Source organism: Eucyclogobius newberryi, unplaced genomic scaffold (assembly GCF_026437365.1).
Source record: "Eucyclogobius newberryi isolate DKJ021-1_F unplaced genomic scaffold, fEucNew1.0.hap1 SCAF_1, whole genome shotgun sequence".
NCBI classification, from domain to species: Eukaryota; Metazoa; Chordata; class Actinopteri; order Gobiiformes; family Gobiidae; genus Eucyclogobius; species Eucyclogobius newberryi.
The window spans coordinates 21,698,021-21,721,545 of NW_027315723.1; the positions used below are offsets into that span (position 1 = coordinate 21,698,021).

The 23,525-nt window shown below is 44.5% G+C and overlaps 1 protein-coding gene across 3 annotated transcripts in view; it reads left to right on the plus strand.

The window, feature by feature from the left end:
* The first annotated feature begins 1,966 nt into the window (after nucleotides 1–1,966).
* runx2b (RUNX family transcription factor 2b) overlaps nucleotides 1,967–23,525 on the plus strand; it is a 69,969-nt gene continuing 48,410 nt past the window's right edge. The window contains exons 1-2 of one of the 3 annotated variants that reach the window (XM_072440141.1): nucleotides 1,967–2,512; nucleotides 2,746–2,869. In XM_072440141.1, the coding sequence (XP_072296242.1) occupies nucleotides 2,812–2,869 (58 nt within the window). In that variant the 5' untranslated portion in view covers nucleotides 1,967–2,512; nucleotides 2,746–2,811. Of the gene's footprint in view, nucleotides 2,517–2,745; nucleotides 2,870–23,525 lie in introns of all 3 variants that reach the window. The other 2 variants (XM_072440140.1, XM_072440139.1) reach the window with 2 other exon arrangements.

Consider the following 23,525-nt stretch of genomic DNA (forward strand, 5'->3'; position numbering starts at 1 on the left):
GGGCGCCCAAAAATGTTCAAAAATTGTAAAAAACAAAACAAACAAACATTGAAGATCATAAAGCTGAACACACATTGATGGCACATGGGGCTCATTTCATTACTACGCCCTGACAAAGACGCGTAGTTGTCAAAACATGTCGGCTACAATAAAGGCCTTTGAACTTTTGTGCGCCAGCTACCTTTTACATTCTGATGAAATATGTTCAGCTTTCAACAAGAGTAAAAAAAAAAAGGGTTTGAGGAAACTACTGCTCAAGTAAGAGTAACTGCACACAACCTTAAATGTGCAAAAACACTGGTATTTTCAAAGGATGGAACACAACAATCTGAATATCAACATAAAAAAAAATCCTACTAAGGTAGGAGTAAATGTATCTTGAAAACCTCACCAAGAAGTAGAATTTCTTTAAAAAGTAACTCAAATACCTCCAAAAACATAAACATATAACTTGACATTACAAGACGCACTTTAACGATTCGATTTGCAATTCAAACGTTGAACCTGTCCAATAGCGTTAAAAGTGTCTGCATGGAGATGTTGTTGCGCTCCACGGTATTAAACGTAACTGTGGAGACAAGCGATTGACACGGCCAGGTCGAGTTATAAGTCAGATCCGCGGAGAGGCTGTAATTAAAAGTTACATCGTTCACATTTCGGTATAGCCGTATATCCCGCCACCAGGAGCCTCTCGGAGCGTGTTAATTTTACCACAAACGGAGAAAACACTGACATATTACCTGCCGAACTAATCCAAGAAATACATGCATTTCTAGAGGTTTAAACTACAGGGCCAGCACTTGTTTTCACGCACTAATGATACACCACAGGGACGAGGGTTTATTCTTTTCCTTGGACATAATATTTGCTCAATAACGGGGGCCTTTGATCCAATTAATCTCTCAGTCCTTGGCGCAGACGGCTCCGTGTCTAAAGTGCTCCGATGGTGCGCGTCCAAGTCTCAACGCTGCTGTGAGAGCGGCGACTCGTTCAGGACCAACACAGGTGGTCAGATTTACCGCCGCTTACAGGAATCACCCCCGGACTGACGCCGCGGTGTGAGCCAACCACAACACGGGCGGTCCTGGCACACGTGTGTGACGGCGGCGACGACGCGATGACGGCTTGTGACGGGCCGAGATGTAAAGCTGGACAAAAAAGCCGTGCCTCACCTGCCGGCTGGCCAGAGCTCTTTGTGAGTCCAAGTGCAAGAACATGGGTGTACGGTGTTCTATCTGATCCATTTATGAAGAATATTTCACCTGGTTGGTTTTACGTCTAAGATTGCATTCAATTGATGTATTCTAGGTGAATATAGTGGATAAAATGACTGTTCAGTAGTAAAAATATTTGTAAAAAAGTGGCAAAACTTTAACAATTGCCAACTAATGGACTTACTACATTCTACCAAAACTGTCTAAATGACCAAATTAGTCTTGAATAGTCTCGAAACGTTGCTAGATGGTTGTTAAAAGTTCACATTAACTGTAGATATTGCATGTTCAGAACTCATCTATTTCTGTGCACAGACAGGTTCATTGTTTTTTTCTACGACCTAACTTTGTCTCGTTGTCTGGCACGTACAGTCCATCCAGCGCGCCCACGTCTTTACAATAATCACCTCCAGATAGCGCTTCTGTGAGAGCCAGTTTAAAGAGTCCTGCTTATAACACACACTTCTTACCGGAGTGACACAATGACAGATTCCAGCGGCCCGGCGTGTAAAGTGGCCAGGCTAATTCGGGGCGACAAATTGACACCGACTCTTTAGGCCAACTTTCGCAATAACCTGTCTTCCCTCTGCTCCTCGCTGACGGGGCTCATTCTTTGAGCGTGTATCTGAAATAAACACTCCCAACGCGGGGCCCGGCCAACCCTCGTGCCTCACTCACACCCGCAGCACTCAGGCGCAGGCAGACAGCAGCAGCAGCCTGTGGAAGGAGTGGTGGGACGGAGCAGTGCTACTGACAGACAGAGAGAAAAGGGAGGGGATGAAAGGGTGACGGCAGGCAGGACGCTCGGCTCTGTTGCCCATATGTTCGGGAGGCACGGGCGTCGGAACAGGCTGGAGCACGGTGACTCATGGGAGAGTCAGAGCCCCGCTTCGCCCCGGAGACAACTGGAAGCACCGGCGAACCACGCGCAGCAGCTCCACATGCTCCAGAGTCAGAGGAGTGAAGAAAAAAAACACACAAAAAAAAACAAAGCAGCAGGAGCGAGGAGTGGAGAGGGAAGAGAGCCACAACAGTAGGCTGTCCCACTTCGGGTGCTGCACACCGTGATGACGTCACGCGCCCATGTGACCCATGCTCTCCAGTGACGGTGCATGGAGGGCAGGAAAGAGACGAGTTTTAAAGCTGGTGCCTTTCGGGTTGTGTGAGGGCTCTGCTCGCCTCCCAAACAACCACAGAACCACAGACGTGCGGCTCGGGGTTGGTGTTTGAGGGCGACCCGGAGTGTAAATGGTTAATCGTCGCGGGCCAGCTCCAGTCACAAGGACGGCGCTAAGCGAGTAAGTACGTTCCAACCACACTCGCCAAGCAAGCAAGTCCGACACCATCTGATCTATCCGCAAAGGCGATATTTGCCTCTGCAATTTTTTTTCTCTTCTCATCACTATAAAACCAGACCTGGTCGTTACTTGTGGTCATCTAAATAGTTGATACGTAAAATAGCATGTCTTGTGGATGGCTTTTCCATATTTTTCCCACTGCCTTCATGACATGCTGCATGCTCTTGGTTTAGGACGTGTCAAGGGTCACGGAAACCGCAGAAGGACAAAAGTTGGGCTTACTGCGACCAGAGGCAGCTATGGCATCCAACAGCCTCTTCAGCACAGTCAACCCATGTCAGCAGAACTTCTTTTGGGGTAAGTAAGTCTCCACCGGACGCTTGTTGCGATGGGGCAGGGGGTCCGGGCCGGCCGGGGAGGGCTCGCATGTCGTGATGAGAGTTGGACGATGGACAAATCCGCACGGAGCCTTCGAGTTTTCGATTTGCCTGTGAGATTTCGAACGAGCGGAGAAGATGCCGCGGTCTCTAAGGTCACCGAGGGCGCTGCTATCAACATCCAAACGTTTGTGGTGGAATCAAGACCCAACAGTCATCAAGGCATTTGTGGTTGACAGACGCGAAGAATGGAGAAAGAAAGAAAAAATCAACCTCACTGCATTTAGAGATTCCAGTATTTACTCGATGTGATGTTTATACATATTTCTGAAGCTCGGAGATGACATGTTTGTGCAACGTAGATTTACAGAGCGGTGCCGTCTTTTGCGGAACTAAAAACAAAAGCGCCGGGTGATATTTTTGACAAAAGTAAACAGAGGCGGCACATGGGGAGTTTACAGTGGCCCATTGGAACAAGATGTGGGATTACCAGACTGTTTGGTCCCCAAGGTCTGGGCTGGGTGTCTCCATGGAGCGCACTGGAGATTTATCAATACCTTGGAACTGTCTTCACGTCGTCAAGTAGAAAAAGAGTGACTGCAGCGACAGATTTTTGCTTGGTTTAGTAAACTGCAAACCTCTTCATCTTTCCACAAGCCCAATTTGAAGAGCTGCCTTTAAAAGTTAAAGCCACCGTTTAAAAGGCACGTGCAAACCTCAGCCTTGGCTTAATAAAACCCTCGTGGAACGTATCTGCTTCCCATAAAAATATTTATATTTCCGTAGAGCGCACCATTACACTTTTTCAAAATGTGTTTACTTTCTAAATTTGCCCGTTGTTTGTCAAATCGAAGACGTGCGGTGAATGGAGCTGCAGCTGAACAGTAGCACCGGTCGAGTTTATTATTCGCAGTGATCCGTGCAGTGCTCGGGGGCAGCCTCCCAATTCTGGCCTCTGTTTTGGCTGTTTCCAGACTGAGTTCTGTATTGATTAACAGTGATAGAATTGAAATGGGTTTTTAACTGTGAAATATGACATCTGCATGAGGTAAAATAACTTCAAAATACCGGTATGTCTCTTCTTTTGACTAGTTTTGACTGTGCAGATATATTTAGTCATCATTAAGTATTTATTTAAGGATAAACCGACTGCTTTCAATGTGCTTTTTCCTATTTTAAACAAACACGTCAAGAAAATTGAACTTGAACGGCACAAAAATTTCTCAAAACTGCTCAAAACTTGACAAACGTTCTAAATTCAAGCTATTTCAGAGCCTGTATATAATGCTATGTCTTTGTTGCGTTCATTAGTTACTCGAATAGTTCCCCGCCCTTTGTCGTCCCGAGTCAAATGTTTAAAAGATGTTTTAAGAACTTCACTTGGGGTGAGGGGGGGATGGCTGCGCGGTCGGACACAGCTGCACTCGCGGGCTCCCTCAGAAGCAGGATGGCTCTAATATGTTGTGAAAGCCAAAGAGAGTGAGCGTCTTCTACCAATCAACCGCCACCTATTACCACGTTAACCCCCGACCTCGCCGCGCGTCTACGGGGTCACCGGGGGGGAGGAAATGAAAAGCACGCCGACAGAAAGACAAGAAGCGGCGAGAGAGAGAGAGAGAGGGGACGGGGATGGAGTCGATTCAGGTGGAGCTATCGATTAACAGATTGACGTGGAGCGTCCCGCGAGCCCACTGAAGTCGCCGTTTATGAACATCTGGCTTGTAAATCTGTCGTTATCACCGCAGAAAGTCCCCAGCTCCCGGAGACCACCGGAACGTGGTGTTGTTTCTACTGTACAAACTGAAACATATACATTTTATATCCCGTGTCCGAGCCGGCGCCGTCAAAGCTCTGATCTCTGCCTTCGATTGCGACTTGATCAAATGCAATGCATTTGTTTTGAGGCCGCCTAAGTGAATTCCCTCGTGTGTTTTTTAATTAAATCCACTGGCAAAGGCACTACTTTTAAATATAGCTTTTATATGTTTTTTTTCTCTGTTTCTTCTGGATCCGTTTGCCCGGTGTCAGCTAGTTTGCCGGGAACACAAAATATTGTTTAGTTAGTTCGAAAACCACATTACTCCGTCTCTTGATGCGTGTTTTTAGGACATTTTTAATTTAAGGCCGCGCGTTCAGTCCCCGTGAGAGATCGCAGTGACTTTAAATTGCGGCTGTGTATATTCCAATGAAAAAAAAAGTGGTCTCATTAAAATGTGTCTTGGCATTTGGATCAAGCAATTCCCCTTTAATTGCATGAAATACATTTTTTATAACTCCTCGTCCTGGCACATGAGGAGGGCAGAATAATTTTCAACATGTGTGGCACTGTCTGAAAACTCTCCCGGGGAACGCTATATTTTCCCTATTACAAACTTAATTGCATATAAGACAATTAAGCCACGGCAGCAATTATTCGTTAAAAAAAAAATACTTATACCACTACACGGACGAGTCGAATCATTACAATCAAAACAATTGTGGGTAAATATCTAAAGAGCGGAAAACTTAACCCAAGAAGAAAATGCCTGATAGTTTGCAGGGAAACTGAATATGTATCTGAGAATACTGTTGCATAAGTGCTGCTTTAGATCTAACCACAGGCCCTGCTTCTTGGAGACATCTTAAAAGTGAACCAGACATACTCCCTCCCTCCCTTTTTCTGGGGTTGGTGCAGTCTTGAAGCCCACTCATCAATAGGTAATTTGAAAAAGCCAGGGGGAAAAATCTGAGCCATTCAGTGGTTGCTACTGTGCGCAGTGAAGACGCGCACAAAAGAACCCTATTTAGCGACGCTTAATTGTACCTTTGGGCTTGAACATGTCACTTAATCCCAGCGGGGGTTTGCACTGATGGAGCTCCAAAACAATGTGCGTGTGTGTTTATGCGCCGCGCGGGCTATTAGCGCTGTATTAGCGCCGGTGCTCGCGCTAGTTTGCACAACTCCTCGGGGTAATCATGGCGTTAGTGCAATCAGTGTTTAATCAGAAAGAGATTAATTTGTACTAATACTAGAAGGTTGGACTTAATGTAGCTTTAAATAGGCGGTAATTTAAGTAAACGCGACGCGTCATGGGAACGGGCGCAACGGCAACGCGGCCTTTTTACATTGCGACGAAGGAATGCCCGTGTTTCTCTTTTCGATTGCAATAAGCTAGAGTTAAACTTAGAACGTGTTTATATCGTCGGTTTGTGGATTGTAAAGTCGCTGGGAATTCCCCGATCATTGTAGAACTCGCAAGATGTTTATTTTGCGGTGTCCGATGTTGTCATGTCCAGTCAACCAAGACGTAACTAACGTGCTGATTCAGGGATGGCCTTTTACCGCTCGTGGAAACGTTTGGACAAGGATTTGAAATGTATGTTTAGATTAGTCGACGTAAATACAATGAAGGCAAAGTATACCGCGCTAGAGTTTTCTGTGAATATCCGATTGCTCAAGGGCGGATCTCACGGTCGGGGAAAGACGCCAATTTGTATCGCTTCTTATTAATCAAGCCTCATCTTGTCATGAATCACTTCTCGCACATTGTTGTGATGTTGTCTTAAACGGCGGGTCAAAAGTGGATCGCCCGGCGAACTCCCACGTACTGCTGCATAGCTATGATTTTTGCATTCAGCCATAATTACCAGGTAACGTTCTGCAGCGGCGTTAAACGGTGGAGCTTTTAATGCAGCTCTGTGCTATTTTCACACTTAACAAGATCCTCCGGCCCCTTCATCCAGTCCAATCGCATCACACTGGGGTGAATAAGCGTCATCCGGTAGAAGTCCGCTGAGAGGGAAGTAACTACATCACACTTATGGAGCAGGTCTATGTTGGAACTGCAAGGTTTTTATAAAACGGCAGCATTAGAGTCAAAGATAGTCCTTCTCAAACTAAGTGTTGTTGTTTTTTTCCTAACAAAACCAGGACTCAACAGGTCTGAGGTCTGCATTCCTTCACTTGCTCATCAAAATTGCAACTTAAGTGAGACTAAACCCCTCGCTAACCTGAACTAGACCAGAACTCAAATCAAGGACTAGAACTGGGTCAAACCAGCCCTACACCGAGGATAGAACTGGGTCAAACCAGCCCTACACCGGGACTAGAACTGGAATCAAACCAGCCCTACACCAGAACTAGAACTGGGCTCACACCAGCCCTACACCAGGACTAGAACTGGGTCAAACCAGCCCAACACCGGGGCTAGAACTGGGTCAAACCAGCCCTACACCGGGACTAGAACTGGAATCAAACCAGCCCTACACCGGGACTAGAACTGGGCTCACACCAGCCCTACACCAGGACTAGAACTGGGTCAAACTAGCCCAACACCAGGACTAGAACTGGGTCAAACCAGCCCAACACAGGGGCTAGAACTGGGTCAAACCAGCCCTACACCGGGACTAGAACTGGGCTCACACCAGCCCTACACCGGGACTAGAACTGGGCTCACACCAGCCCTACACCGGGACTAGAACTGGAGTCAAACCAGGACTAAACCAGTGTGAACGAACCCTTGCTGAAAGCCACACTATGTCACTTTGCTGGTGAAGGGCTGCTTGTCTCCGTAGAGATGTCATTGCATTGCTTGGAATGTTCCGCAGTATGACATTAACCTCAACAATCTCCACGGGGACAAGCACCGGACCAAGTAACGGGTCAGTTACAGGTCTGTGGAGAAGCGCACGTAAACACATTAATGCCATAGTTTTGGAACATTTTGGGCAAACAACAGAAAAGTTACATAGTTCACCTTTAAATATGACTGGTTAAATTAAGAGCAAGGACGTAACAAGGTGTTCAATCTAGACTAAACCCAATAAACCATGACTAAACGGGGTCTGAACGATCCTAAAGTTGCACCAAACTGTACAGTATCAAATGGACAGAAAATTAGGTAAAATAAGATTGTTTCTGATCTCGTTATACCTCTAGAAGAAACCCAGAGTTCAGGATCGTACTTCCCTGACCTCTCTCTGCCCCGTGTTGTCTTTTCCCCTCAACTCAGCCGTAACAGTCCAGTTATTTCGGACCGCTCACGGTTTTAAGCGCCCGACGATACGGCAAACCGCAGGTAACCTGAACGCCATTGTGCGCCTTTGCTTTTCCGGCGGCAGCGAGGACGAGAGGGGGGGGCTGTTTCTCTAAGGAGGAAATATGGACTGTCGGGCCTACTGGATGTTTGGGTTGAGCCCGTAACGATGTGAGCGAGGAGTCCGCCAACGGCACCTACACAAGGCCCTACCTGTTCCGCCGAGTTTTTCCCTCCGTGTTATTTTACACTCGGAGGAATGCGGCGTCCCGTCCGACTCCTGGAAGCTTTGCTCTCAAACATACAAACCGACAAGCTAGCGGGTCGCGAAAGGAGCGGCGGATGTGTCGGCGGCGTTGTGTTGATTATTCACGTGTCGGGGTGAAAAGAGATAAGGGGAGAGGTGACCGGGTTTGATCGACGGCGGAGGATCTGTGAAGCCAGAGGAGCACAATACAGAGTCACACGGAGGTTGAAAAGTTGAAAATTGAAAAACTGACTAGATTTTACTCTGCTCTTTGTGCTTTTGTCGACGCAAACTGTATTAGAAAGATGGATAGATTCTTAATTTGGTTTTGTAAATGTCGAGGGGTTTGTCCACTTTGTGTTAAATCTGGGCAGTGTCTTTATATAATCTGTAGCTTTGTCAAAGTTATAGTTATAGGGGCTGTTCTGTATTGATACTGGAATATTTGAAAATATCATTCCAGATTTCTTAAAACCAATTCGCCTTTATGTATTAGTCAAGACAAAATTAGTGAGAAAACAGAGACTAAATCCAGACTAATTTGGACCAAAAATCCTGCTTTTTAAAAACGTTTTACTTCATAAGAACAATATACCTTTATGTTATTGCGATTAAAGTTCGTTCAATATTGTGATTCTAGATACATACAATGTGTTGCCCTATAGTAGTTTTGTCACAACTTTAAACATGGTATTGTGTTATAATTACTAATACATAGATAGTATTTCCGATCATGATAATTTACATGGAAGTGATAAGTCTCTGAAAAGATTATCCACGAGTTAATTGCATAAACCAGAAGCTGAAACCTACAAAGTCCTCGAAGTGACTGATGAAAACTAACGTAAAAACCGGCCAAAATAACCTTTTACAGTGTTTAAGGTCTGGCCCTGAGCGCGGGGTTGCAGTAGCGCGGGCGTGTTCACTGTTTATGTGCACTAAAGGTGTCTGTGACAGGAAGCCATGTCAGCTTGATTAATGCTCTCACTCAAGGTGGCACCTGGAACCAATCCTCCTCCTCCTCTTCCTCCTCTTCTCCTCCTCCTCTGCCTCTCCTTCTTCCTCTCTCGCCCCCGTCCCATCTGCATTCCACCCCTTGCGCTCGCCGCGGCGTTGGGACGGGGCCCAGGGCTGGCAGCGGGAGACGGAGAAGAAAAGAAAGGTGTGTCCGAACAATGGGCGGACGACAGCGGTGGGAGGGGATGACATTAATAGCACACGGGCCCCATCTCCTAATTTACTCGAATTACCTGCCCACACATCGGGGGCCCTGCCAGCGCCGAGGTGTGAACACGGCAGATCAAATGCACCTGAAAAATCGCTGCGCCCACCCGGCAGGCCACGCCCACGTCCGCCTTTTTAACAGCAGGACCGGAGCTGGAACCAGTTACAGTAGAAAGACAGAAAAAAAGAGAAATTGCGATTGATTTAAGTGTAGTTTTACTTCATGATTTCATCCTGTGCATTAGCCGTTAAAGAGTGAAGGCCAGTCATCTCTCCTGACCATGTGACGCTACTGAATTTCAATAAAAGTGACTCATCGACACCTTATACGTTTAGACGTTTTGTTTAGTGTGTTGTTACATTCCCCTAATTAGCTTAGTACAAACCCAAGTACAAAAGAATCTGAATACCCGCAGTGTTGGGACAGCAAGACAGTTTAGTTAATCGATAATCGTGATTGTGCAGGTCATAATGTAGTAATGTAATCATAAGGACTAAGAAAATAACAAAATTGAGCCTTTTTAATTCAAATTATACTTAAAAAAAAAACAACTGAATGTAAAGAACGTGTTTTATCTGGCTGTTTTTGTCAAATTGAATATATTTTGTCAATCAGAAAGTTTGATTTCGTACAACTTGAGGAATTATAACGCGTTAGACGATAGAAATGAAAGAAAATGAAAGATATCTCTGTTGTCGTCTCAGCAAATGTGAATAATCGTTAAATCATTGAGCTTTTTGACACATTAATTGTAACATTAAAACTCAGGCAAAACAGGTCAACTCTAGACTTTTAGATCTCCATAAGCTATTCATATTCATACTGTGTTCAAGTTTGTTTGTTTGTCATTGTAAAGAATGATCCAACCATAAAAAAAACTACTGAGCTGTGAAACAAAACGATCTAATTAGCCCGTAGTGCGACAGGAAGCGGTGTGGGACACAAAAGCATGGATCGGATTCGCGCGTTCGCAGGCCGGAGCGACGCAAAAACGCTGCCTCTTTGAAGCCCCCTCCCATCTGGCACTGCGGGGGCGGCCACTCACCATTGCTCACCCTCGTCTCCTTCCCTCGTCTCCTTCCCTCGTCTCCTTCCCTCGTCTCCTTCCCTCGTCTCCTTCCCTCGCGCCCACGCGCTGGGGAAAAGCCCGGCGATGACAAACGCGACGGGGCGATGCCACACTTGGGTCACGGCAGGAGGAAAGAGAGTCTCCACCTGTGGCACATGTAGGTACAGTTCACTTTAGAAGCCTGTTTGGAGCTGGTGCGACGGGTTCATGTTTAGTTCCTTTGTTTTGGTATTTATTTACAGACATTTGAAGTGCATTTTTACAGATCATTTTGTGCGAGGAAAAGAGGTTAAAATCATAAAGTTTAGTCCTGACAAAATCCAGCTCAAGACCACTGCTTTGTTGAACGTCGGGGTCAAATCAGGAGGACAAATATTCCTTTTGAGACGATTAAACGTGCACTTTGCAACTTTTCTGATGAGAGATGTGCCACATGCTTCTCTCCGCGGACATGTTCCACAGTGCGGCTTTTAACGTCTCTAGTTTGCATAGAATTTCAGCCCAAAAATACCTTGGAATATGCAGTGTGCTTTCTTACTTGACTCTGCATAAAAAAAAAGTTTAATGCCACACTGCGGAGTATTTCAGGCAATAACTCTCCACCAGAAACAATTTAACTCTGAAATCTTGATAAAATTGTCAGAAATACCTTGTCTTAGTGCTTATCTTCAGTCTTTAAAGTGCCTCTGACATTGAACTAAAATATATACAAGATAAACTTATTTTAGAAATTTCAGAAACATTATCACAGAATAGCACATTTTAAAAGTTTGGAATTTCACTTCCTGTTTGTAATTGATGACATCAAAGTAGGAAATTACCCACTAAACACTGGGCAAAAACTCATCTAATGTCACAAATATTTTTATTTGACCAATAAAAATATAAAAACTGACTTTATTTTGTTGAATGAATGAGTCAAAAAAGTTTTTCTTTGTGTAAATTCGGCATAAACTTGGAACTGGAACGAGAGTCCATACTGTGATGTCACTTCCTGACATTTTCTACGGATTTTTCACCATTTTCTCCTCAAACACCTGCTCGATTGGTGTAAAACTATCATTCCCATGCACAACAGGCATAAATACACGAAATAAAGTCCAAATTAGAACATCGTAAAATCCTGTCACGCGTCACTTTCAATCTAAACATGTCGAAACAACTCAAATCAATATTGTTCCTTTTTTCCGGGCGGTTGTAACGACTGTAGATGATGGTTGTCTTTGCAGTGTCCACTCGCAGGCACGGAGTGAAACCGAACACCCCGAGTGACACAAAGGGGCCCGTGGGGGGGGGGGGGGGGGGATGTAGGTGTGTGTCGTCTGATACCGGGCTTTGAACTCTGACTCTTGTATGGCTGGTATTGACAAGTCTATGGGGAGAAAGGGGAAGCTATACTTTACATACCGCGCCGCATTGTGCAAAGTGGCCTCCAGAGAAAATGGAGAGGAGAAAAGAGAGCGAAAACGTTTGAAGGCAAAGTCGCTTTAATGAAATAATGTCATCGAATTGACCCGGAAATAAATAGGCCTTTTATTTTGACAGAGTTGTTTAGATAATGTGTAATTTAATCATTTTTATTCAAGTTTGTGTTGGTTTGACAATGAAGACAGCCATCTCTTTTTCCAATTGTCTTTATCACCTGAATCTATGAAACAACACGGCTAATTTCACTTGGATTCCTTATACCATATCCTTTGTTTTTAAGATTTTAAGTTCGATTCTAGACTTTTTTGTGTTTCTATTACTGACACAAGACAAATTTCAGGCAGCTAAACGGGTAAATTCAGGTTTAAAGAAGTTTATTTGCATAGTTCAATGTGTTAATGTGCCATAACTGACTAAAATAAACTTAAATACAGTGTCATTTTGGAATGTTGAAATTGTCGTGCGACTTCTGCCTGGCGACTGTCACTTTCCTCTTTGTAGCAACCGATAATGTGATAACGGCCAATTATGTCATCATTTTGGCCAATTTTAATCACAGTAGATTTGAAAGACTGTAAAAGCCATTTGATCAAAACTGCACAAATAATACAGAATACAGTCATTTCACGTTTTTTTTTTTTTTTTAATTTGCTGCAATTGTTACATTATCGAACAACATTTTCCCTGTCATAATTATAAAACATAATAACATAATAAACTGCCAGAAAAGCATAAGCATTATTGCATTATTGACTCCACTGAGTTATTATATTATTGTCATTAAAGTTCCCAAAATTACAATGTCCCTGGAAAGTTATTACATTGTTATTAAGTTTTTGACAAAAACTATGACGTCATTACATTATCATAATTTTGCCATAATTTAAAACTGCACAAAATTACAGAATACAGTCATTTTGCGTTATATCATTGTTACATTATCGAACAACGTTTTACCTGTCACGATTATACTTGTTACTAACTTATTAAGCGTTATTATCTTATTGACTCGTGATTACATTGTTATTACACTGTTATTACATTATTGGCCAAAACAATTATTACATTACTACACCTGCTCTATGGAACTTTACTCGATAAAAAAACGTCCTTAAAGATCACAACATTAAGCGTGTCACGTCAAACCCTTTCTTTTCTCTGTTTTCAAACTTGGTAGGAGCAGATTTCCAGCGTGATGTTACACACGTTTGGGTTCATCTCCGCTTGTACACGACCGTCAGAAACACGACAAAAAAAAACACCGGTGTCGTGTTTTGTTCCATTCCGAACCCCTCCCGCGACTCTTGGGCAGAACTTTCACTCTCTCCGAGCGCCTACCGCCCGCTCGCCCGGCGGTTTGTGTGCGCGTGTGTGATCCTCTGCAGAACACGCTCTCAACACCCCGTTTTCTTGTTGCTTTTAAAACTTTTCTTGTCAACTGTTGCTGCTGCGTCGCACTTTCTATTTCTCACCGCTCCCCAAACGAAGTAGGTCTTCCCCGTCTCGTTTTTCCCTCTTTCTTGGACTCTTTCGCTTCCCTCCTGCTGCCGAACGTCCCAGAGGAGCGGGAATATTTTATTAGAATGATATTTTTCAAAGTTGCGCTCCTCCTCTGGCTTTCTTCCGTTCTCTCTCTCTCTCTGGAATATTAGGACGCCGTTTCAATTCTGTTTGCGCGGGGAGAGCGGAGGCAATTCAAAGCTACGGCTAAATGACAGGCTAGCAGCGCCGCTCTTTTGAATCACGCCGTTTTTCCCTCCATTCCCGCGCGTTTAAACGGGATCTGTGGAGGAAACATAAAAACAAATGGGACAGAAAGGGAGCAGGGAAGTCTCAGGAGAATCGCTCTCGACACAAACAAAAATAGCAGAGCATTTTCTTTTCTTTTTTTTGCTGACAAACACTTTTTTGGGGGATTTCTTTGTTTTTTTATTCATAGCATTTCTGCCAGAGACGGAGGTGTACGCCGGAGCCTTGATTTACACCGTCTTAAATTATGTGGGAGAGGATGAGGAATAGGTCATTAAGTGCAGCTTGATGTACGGCGTCTGTATCTCAAATGCAGCTGACAAAACGCGTTCTTGTCACACTCGGGGTCGAAGGGTTTCGGAGGAATTGCAGTTTTTTTTTTACGACTGATGTTTGCGTTGGGATTTCGTACTTTCTTTTTCCTTCATTGTTTACGTCCAGGTAGATGTAGAGGGATTGTTTTTTTCTATTTAACTGTCAAAAGGAATTACGAGTCGTTGTAAACCACCATGAGCTATTCGTTATAGGGAAAAAGTCATATCAAATGTTCTGATCGTCACTGAAATCAGGATTGTTTATGTACTTTTAGACCGTCATTTATTAAGTTTATTTAGTTATTTTGTGATTCATGCTTTGAACGCCATCATAGGCTTTGCTCCAGGGTTTGTGAGGCAGAGCTGAGGCTGATGAAATCCAGAGCAGATTTTAATTATTTTTTACCGCACAATTTTTGGAGCAATTATACTATCTATGATTACAATTAGATTTATTGCACAGCTTTGTAACAGGGAATGGTGATTTAAAGAGCTTAAGCTGAAGGCAGAATATTTAAAGCTACACTAAGTAACTTTTGTGCTTTTCTCATGTCGTACACCTGAGTTTTACAAAGTGCTTCACTGTCATTACTCGTTATCATTTAGTATTCATGACTTTGCACCATCGACCCCTTCCACACGATCGGCCCCTCCGACACCATCTGCCCCTCCATCGGCCCCTCCGACACCATAGGCCCCTCTGACACCATAGGCCCCTCCATCTGCCCTCCGACACCATAAGCTCCTCCATCGGCCCCTCCATCGGCCCCTCTGACACCATCGTTCCCTCTATCGGCCCCTCCATCGGCTCCTCCATCGGCCCCTCCACCGTTCCCTCCATCGGCCCCTCTGATACCATCGTTCCCTCCATCGGCCCCTCCATCGGCCCCTTCCATCGGCCCCTCTGACTAACAACACCACATTTACAAGAACTTGGTCCTGGTGGGAATCAAACCGAACATTGTCGCCCATGTATTTGTCTGGTATGATCCACATGGGGCATTAAACGTATCTATCTCCATGGAGACAAGCAGTTTACACTACCAGGCTAAGTTACAGGTCAGATCTGTGGAGAGGTGAGCCCACACACAGGAGTTCATGTTTTTTCAAGTATTTTTCAGCAATAAAACAATTAAAAAACATAAAAGTAAGAAAGATAAGTTTAATGCCCCACTGCGAAACATTCCAGGCATCGTAACATGAGACTAGTGGGCAGCAGAGCCTCCTTCAGAAAACATACATAATACATCTTTCTGTTTAAGGACGTTTTATTGTTTCAGCCATTACAAAATACAAATTGTTTTACCCTTTGAACGTACAGCGTAGATTTGCCATTTTCGGTGCGTTTGCCTTGTACAAGAGCGCGTAGATTATAGACGGGCACATCACACGCCCTTCCTGCAGGACCTTGCCGATGCAGCAGTCTCTCTGGTAAACAAACTGTGCGAGGCTGCTGGGAGGCTTCACTGGGCCTCTAAATTATAGTCTGGTTAACCAAAAGTCTGTGCGCCAGCCCCTTCTCCGGCTACATACACATCCTATAGCTTTACTGCGCGCATTAAAGCCGGCGTGGCGGCTCGCTCGGAACATGCGCACACAATCTGGTTCAAAGGCCTCTGTGTGTCTGCCGTAGTTAAGCAAAGAGTTAAAAATTTATAGACATAAGAGCGACTGTGAGGGAAGCACACCCCAAGGGCCCGTCATAAATATTACCCAATCATCAGCGTCGCAGCGTGAGGCGATTACTGATGAAAAAGAATCCACCACAATGTAAACAGCAGCGCCATGTTAACAGGGTCCAACTCGACCTGTTTTATGATTCAAGTCTTTATTTACTGGCAGTCGAAAACACTGAGTTAAATCATATGCAGGGGTTTCAGGTCGTACGGCACTTTTAGCTAGGTTTAGGAGTGGCCAATGTATTTATATAAAGCAGTACTGAATTTTCCGGACTATAAGTCGCACCAGCCAAAAAATGCTCAATAGAGAAGAAAAAAACATGTGTAAGTCGCATTTTTGGGAGAAATTTAAAGACCAAGAACAGACATTTCATCCTGAAATGCGATTTTAAATAATAACAGATTTAAGAACATGAATAGGTGTACGTATGCTAACGCTAACACCTTCAGCTACATGAGGCACAGACAGAACTGTGGTAAGTGTCTGGTATGTTAGCGTAACATATTAACAGTTATTCAGATAACTATAGCATAAAGAACATGCTAACAAGTTTACCAAAGCATCAGTTTTACCCCAAATCACTAAATCCATTGAATTCTTCTTCCTCTGTGTCACTTCTAAACAACTCCACAAACTCCAGAGGTAGAGGAAGTGCAGATTCTTCTTCTGCGTCGCTTAGAGCCTAGAGCGCCCTCTTGCGGTTGCCAGAGTGAAAATAAAGAATAATATCACATATAATTCGCTCCGGAGTATAAGTCATACCCCGATCAAAACTATGTAAAAAGGTGTGACTTATACTCCAGAAAATACGGTAAATCTTGGACTGAGGTGAGATGAATAACAGTTTTGCTTCTATCTCGTCTCGCGTAATCAGTTATGGCATTAAGTGGCATACAATACACTTGATATTTTACTGAAGACCAGGACCAGCACAAAACCAGGAAAGCGGGTTCAGCTTTTTAATGTGTGGCTCGAGAAACATAAATTGGGCACAAGTCTGACTGCGATGCTTTTTTGGCAAGAGAACTTCCCACCAATATCATGGAAAGAGCCATAAAAAGGGAGTAGTTTTTTTTTTGCACGGCTTACTCAGGAGAAGCTGAACCGCGTTAATTGCCTGTAAATGGGTTCTGCAACTACTGGGGACAGTTTTGTGTCTCCGGAGGACGCCTGAACATATCACAGTGATCTACGGCACCATTAAACCCAGTTAAAACATTAAAGATGATCAGTTCTCAGGAAATTATTCAGCATAAATCTAACGCTTCCAGAGTGACAGCGTTTTCCGAGTGCACATTTTAATTGTCAGCCCGAGACCACATACCAACAAGCCCATTGCCAGAAGGGGCTTGCGTACGCGACGCTGAGCTTGCACCACAGGATAGACGGCTCTTGAAGGACAACGTTTCGCTACGTAATTGATGTTCCCAATGGGACCGAGCGCCGGAGGGAGTCTCCCGCTCGCAACTCGATTTAGGCGCTGTAAATTTGGCGTTGTTGAGAGTTAAGGGCGGGAGGGAGGAGCAGACGCGAGATGAAACGCCTCAGTCCTGGAATAACCGAGGACGTCTGAACGTGTGGAAAAACAGGGTCACAGGGCGCCGAATCAAACAATAGCCGTTTATCTTTGTGTTAAATCATGTTTTCCCCAACACACTAGATGTTTTCTTCCACTGAGGTCGTCTCGAAAAGATGGCTGGGATTGATTTTGTCGAGGGACATCGCAACTAGCTATTAAAAGTAAACTCCATCCTTTCCCTTCTCCTGGTTTCACCCCCACCTCGTCGTGAGTCACTCCTGCCCAGTAGCCTAATAGGCAGAGTGTAATTACAGACTTGAAGATTTTTACCACAGGCCTATTTGAGTGAGCCTCATCAGCCATGACACTCTTAAGTTCATTTACACAGACACACTTGACTTTTTAGACTTTTAGCGGGGGCCTTTCGGGACAAACTAGACCTTTCGCTGTGTCGTTGGATTAAAATCTTTCCGTTTTTGGGTCTCTCTGACATCTAAAAAGATTTGACTTTGCGTGGCTCCGGGATGCAGGGTTCAGTCTGAGGATGTTTGGCGAGCGAGAGCTAGCTGGACGGCAATCAGCAAGCAGTCGGGAAAAGACGCAAAAGCCATTCGCGCCGTCGGAAGTCGATGCCTGATTCGCGTCAAGAGTGGTGCCTGTCTGTGTTATTGTGTGTATCTGATCGGCCTGCGCTTTTGGACGTATTGACTGACTTGTTTGGCAGTCTGCGAATTACTTTTTTAACATGCTTTTTGTTCAAGGCTCTCGGATAAGATAACATTAACATTATTACAATGTGGTGTTGTCACAATGCTACAATTTCAAACCGTTCAATACCACAATGAATGATCAAAATACAGTTTTTAGACAATAGAATCTGATTTTCAACTGAAATGTTTCATAGTTTCATTGATAATACCATGTAGTCCTGTCTAGCAGTTGTAGTTTTATTTATTTTTTTCAGTATCAATACCTGTTCAAATGAGTATCTACTTTTGATACTAGTTGTAGTATAATTTGTTTGTTTTTCCCCAACCTTTTTACCAGGTATTTAGATTCTTCTGACTTTGCTGTACATTGCGCCGCCCTGTACAGCACCCGTGTGGTATGAAAAGTCAAATAGTACATTTAATCCGTTCAAATGTTCCAAGACAAAAATGTGTGTAGTAAATCTTCAGGCCTGGGCCTACAGCGTCTACGGTTAAATGTTTATGTCTGCGTGCAATTGAGCGTCACGAGACTCTTTTTTCCCCTTTCTTTCCATCCCGTTGTTATTGTATTGACCTTTACATGGATTTGGCCCGTTGCACGTGGACATTCTTCCACCGTGTCCCCACTCAAACACACACATCTCCCGCCGCTGTCCGTCTCCGTCTTCCTCCATTCAGAAACAGCAGAGGTGGAAACGGTTGAGTGATAGCCGATAGCCCCCCCGTGTGCGCCGGTCCCAGCCGCTGCCTGTGCACTTTTCTCCACGGTCACTCCATCTATCCTGCCTGTGCCGCCTTACCTCACATAAATCGTCCTCAATCTACTCTACGGACAGGCCGAACAAGGGGAAATCGAGCCCTATAAATCTGGTATTAGTTTTACCTTGCATAATGAACACAAGACTAAATGACCCTGGATACATGAGAACAGCGTGTCTTGCAGATGTACTATAAATATTTTGATACTAGCCGGCTAGTTTGCAGAGGGGAAGTCGAGCAGTGAAATACACAGAGGAAGGGAAAAGTGTAAAGTGGAATGTTGGCCTCGCCCGAGTGTCTGTATTGTCTTTAGCACCTACAGAGAGTCCTGGTCCAAGAAAAACGCTCTTTACAGGGTTCCTGTTCCCAGCCGTGGTGCGGTAGCACTCCTCGATACGCTGCGTTTGCTCCAGCCCAGTTCTCCCAACTGGTCTCTGAGGACGGGCCGTATTGTTTGATTAATAGCTCGATCAGAGGTGATTGAGTGATAGATGGTTTGAAGGGGAAAGCAGCACGCCTCGGGGACAAAGTCTGGGAAAAGGCTGTTAGTGCAGGTTTGATGGGTGGAACAGCTGAGTTAAAGTGAAAGACTAATAATAGCATAGCTAATGACACAATAGCTGCATAGAGAACATCGGCCAAATAAATTTAGATATTTTGTTGCAGTTGCAAACTCTATATACCCCTGTCATAACTGGAAAAACTGAAATCCCCTTTGCTTGTCGTGTTTTTGGCCTCCGCCCCAGGCACTGTCACTGTACCCCATCACAGCCGTAGCCACATTAGACCCACACATATAGACCCTGTGTTCACACACACAGAGACTGTGACAGCAGGTGGTGTGTGACACGTCAACATCTGAAGGCTCACTGGCAGCAGGCAGAGCCTCTCGCTCTGCGCCCGGCCACTCTGATCTATCATTGGGCTCTTTAATAGCAGCCCTCGTCACGTATTACTGCTTTATTTTCTCCTTTGCCCACAGAAGTTCCTTTTTTGTTCCTATTTTTAAGTACAAGTGATCTCAATTAGGGACCTCCATGAAGGCGGTAGGCGGCAGACAGTCAGAGCAATAAGGGCAGAGAGGAAATTGTCTTTGTACCCCCCTTTCCCCCCTCAGCCTCCTGCCACAAGCAGGGAGCAGCCGCCCCCTCCGCGCTCGGCTCCATCTCTTTCCATTCTGCCATTTCCACTGCACAGTGAAATATCATACAAACTGTTTTCTACATCCAACTGATGAATAAATTCATTAAATTGTATAGGCGCCACAACTCCTGCCGTCTCCATTTCAACACAAAACATGAATCAGGCTCCATGAAAATTGGTTGCCCAGAGAGACGTGCGCACACACCGCAAAACGTGCCGTCCTTGTCCTAACGGTTCACAGTGATGTCACGGGCTCAGTGACAAACAGTCATTAAGGGCTTTGCTGTGATCTGGGATCAGCGTGTGGATGTGAGTCGGAGAGATTGTGCTGATGAGGTCACGAGGAGTAAGGTTTCTGCCCATCATCATCATCCTCCTCCTCGGTGCAGCCACCACTTCTGCTTCAGGCCAGTCAGGCTTCTAATTGACACGCCTGTTTGGCCTGCGCCCAGCCGGGGTTGTACCTGAAGGCTAGTTTTGTGGCTGTATACATCTTGTTGGTTGGTTTGGTGATTGGCGCGTGGACCACATCTTTGGCTCGGTTGCTGATTGGTTAGCTGGCGAGCGGTGTTGTCTGGTGGCCTGCCAAACATGGAAATATCCCGTTAGAGCTGCAAAGCCTGGGCATCGTCACAAGCCTCCTCTAGAAAGCTATAATTAAGTGTCTTGAAAAATGTGAAATGGAGCCTTAATCCCGAGTTCTAAGTGTACTTTTCCTGTTGAGTGATGGAAGTGTACCAGCGGTAAAAGAAGGAAGAGGGATAAGGAGAGACGCTTTGGTGAAAGGCCTAAACGACAAAACCGTGTGTTCGTCCTGAAGTGTTGGCGACCTCTGACCTTTCCGAGGAAGACCGACCAAGATTAGGTGATAACATGGGGCCCTTACATCCCACCGTCTTAAACTTAGATCATGACGACTTCAAACTTTCGGTCAGAAGAATACGAAACCCAATAACAGCCGAGGTCTAAAATAGTCAGGGATACATTTGAAGGTTTCCAGTGCGATCTTTGCCAATCCTAAGTGTTTCTGTCGATACAGTTTACAGCAAAACGCGCTGATACGATGGCCTCTGTCTTCGTGCGTCACTATGGATTTGTCAAAGTCTTAAAAAGATGCTTGGAAGTGTCAGACTGGCCGGTTCGGTAACTCTAGCGCCCCGCCACCCGCATTCGCCACCTTTGTCGTTCCAAGAGGGATCGGGACGAGAACCTTTCATTACACGCGCGATTTCTCGGCACGAAAAAAACGCCGTCAAAAGCGCCTCAGCTGAGTTTGATTTTTATTGAAAGCAAATCATTGTTATAAAAGGGTTGAAATACTGTATTGCCGTGAATCACAAAAGGCTCTTCGGCCGATGGTGGTGCAGTGCGGTTGCTCGGCGGTCGTGACTCGTCCTACTGTGCAGTGACTCGGACCCGGCGTAACGGAGCAGATGAACGATACCCGAGTCGTTCCAGCTGCGCACCAGGCCTTCCTCATATGCTCCATTCATTACTCCATAATATAAAGTCTGCTAATGCTCCGCGTGATGGGTTGTAACAGAGTTCGCACAGGCATGAAAATCTGGAAATTGGAAATGCCATTTTCTTGGCTACGTAAGGGAGGATTATACATATCTTTGACTGTTGGACTGTTCGATTCTGTTGACGTTAAACAACATGATTTTTGAACTTCACATTATGTTTTTGGCGATTTGGTTTAGGCTCTTTCAAAACCGAAATCATTTAGAACCCTTTGTAATCCAGAAAAGAAAATGTGTAAAACTGAAAATATAGCCAAGGAAGTCAATCGTTTCAGACAGAGTAAACTGATTGGTCCATTTAAGTTTAGCTAGTTTAGTTTAGACGATAAACCCGCCCAACAAAACCACGAGATTGAACGTAATCTGAAACACGTGAAAAGTTGGTGAATATTGTAATTGATAAACTATGAATTACTCTGAGAATTTGGCACCACTTTCACTTCACTTCATAGTTTATTAGGAACGATTAAGGCTTAGTAAGGACATGTATTTAGGCGTATTTAGGGTATTAATCCTGAATCACTCTTAAAAAACTATTGGTTCCTTACGATTTTATGTAGTCTGTGTCCGTGCTTTATTGAGGCTAATTAAACTGTCGGTACATTAAAGTGCAAGAGCAGTAACATAGTCAATCCCAGCAATCTCAGTCACTGTAACGCCGTCTCTCTCTGTGCATTCGGGGCATGAAACGGCGGTTTTCAGCCTCGGCGTGACAGGCAGAGCGGAGCTGTGAGGCAGATGCTGGACGTGAGAAGCCAAAACTGGAGTCAGATGGGACACGGGGGTCTTTGATGCTCTCGGCTTGTCGGGGTCTAAGTCACGGCTACTACAGGAGGACGACGAGAAGACTTCCTACGACGCCACCGACAAAAAAAAAACGTTGCGGACTAGCTTCCAAACTTTGGGTTGGGTTTCGGATGACATGACAACGTCGCAGAGGCTGTTCGGGATGAGGGCGGCAAATTGTCTGTCGATAATATGCTGGTTTGGTTGCGTGGTTGGATGAATACTGCAGGATAATTGACCCTGACACTAATATATAAACAGTGCGGTTCGACATTTGAGCATTTTGAATTTAGTTGCGTCTTATCCAAGCGCAATTACGACGTAAAGCTTCCCCAGTTTTACAATCCGAACGCGGCGTATTCGTAAAAAACAATCGTTTGTCAATTATTTTCGACCGTAATTAGAACGACGGTGCTTAATCGTCAGGAGGAAGTGTACTTACAGCGTTTTAGCATGTTTCCTGCATTACTCTGAGGCGGTTTGGACTGAAAATGTAACTCAACTCCGTGTCATAAGCTTCTTCACGGTCCTCGCAAGGCCGCATTTATCGCCGTCGCAAATTTAATTACTACTATTCGCATTCATCCACCCGTGAATTGTCAGTTGATCTTTGCAAATACGTGGACAATGCAGACCATATTTTCCTGGTGTTTGGGGCACGTTTGGGGGAAGTGTAACTCAATCACTGCTATTTTTTTTTTTTAGTCCTTCCAGTCCACATGACGAGGTGCCAGATGCGTGTCAGAGCTTTGCAGACATTATATAGTAAAACCCCTCCCACATCCACACGCTTTAAGGAAAAAAAAAAAAACTATTTAAAAAGTTTGTTATCAATTGTAAAACTTCTTTTTTTCTTCTTTTTTCTTCTTCTTTTTTTGTCAGGCACCCAAATAACCTCGCAAATAAACCCCTGACAGCAGCTGTGGAAGAATATGTTTTATTTTGGACGTATCAAAGGCGTTTGTCACACGTCCACAGTGCAATAAAGTCTTGTTTGGTAGCAACAGGAACGGGGCAGACGCACATGTTGTTGTCGTGTGATATGGCACTCGGGATGGGCACGGCGGGGCGAGGGCTGGGAGTGTTGGCGCTCAGAGTGGGGCAGACAGAGGGGAGATGATGCCCTCTACAGTCGACACAAGTGAGGGGGGGCTTCACTGCAATCTGTTAACATATCATTACATTTTTCTATATAATATCTGTATATATATTGAAACTGTGCGGTTGGAACGTCATCAAACAATTATACAGCTTGAATGCATTTGCTGGGAGTTGACCAAATATATTAGAGTTAAGAATTATTGTAACTTAATTAAAAAATATACCCCGAATGCCAAATATATTAGAGTTAAAGATGTTAATTTGTATGTAAACGTTACTGCTTAAGGTTTAGTTAAGTATTATTGTAACTTAATTAAAAAATATACCCCGAAAGCCAAATATATTAGAGTTAAAGACGTTAATTTGTA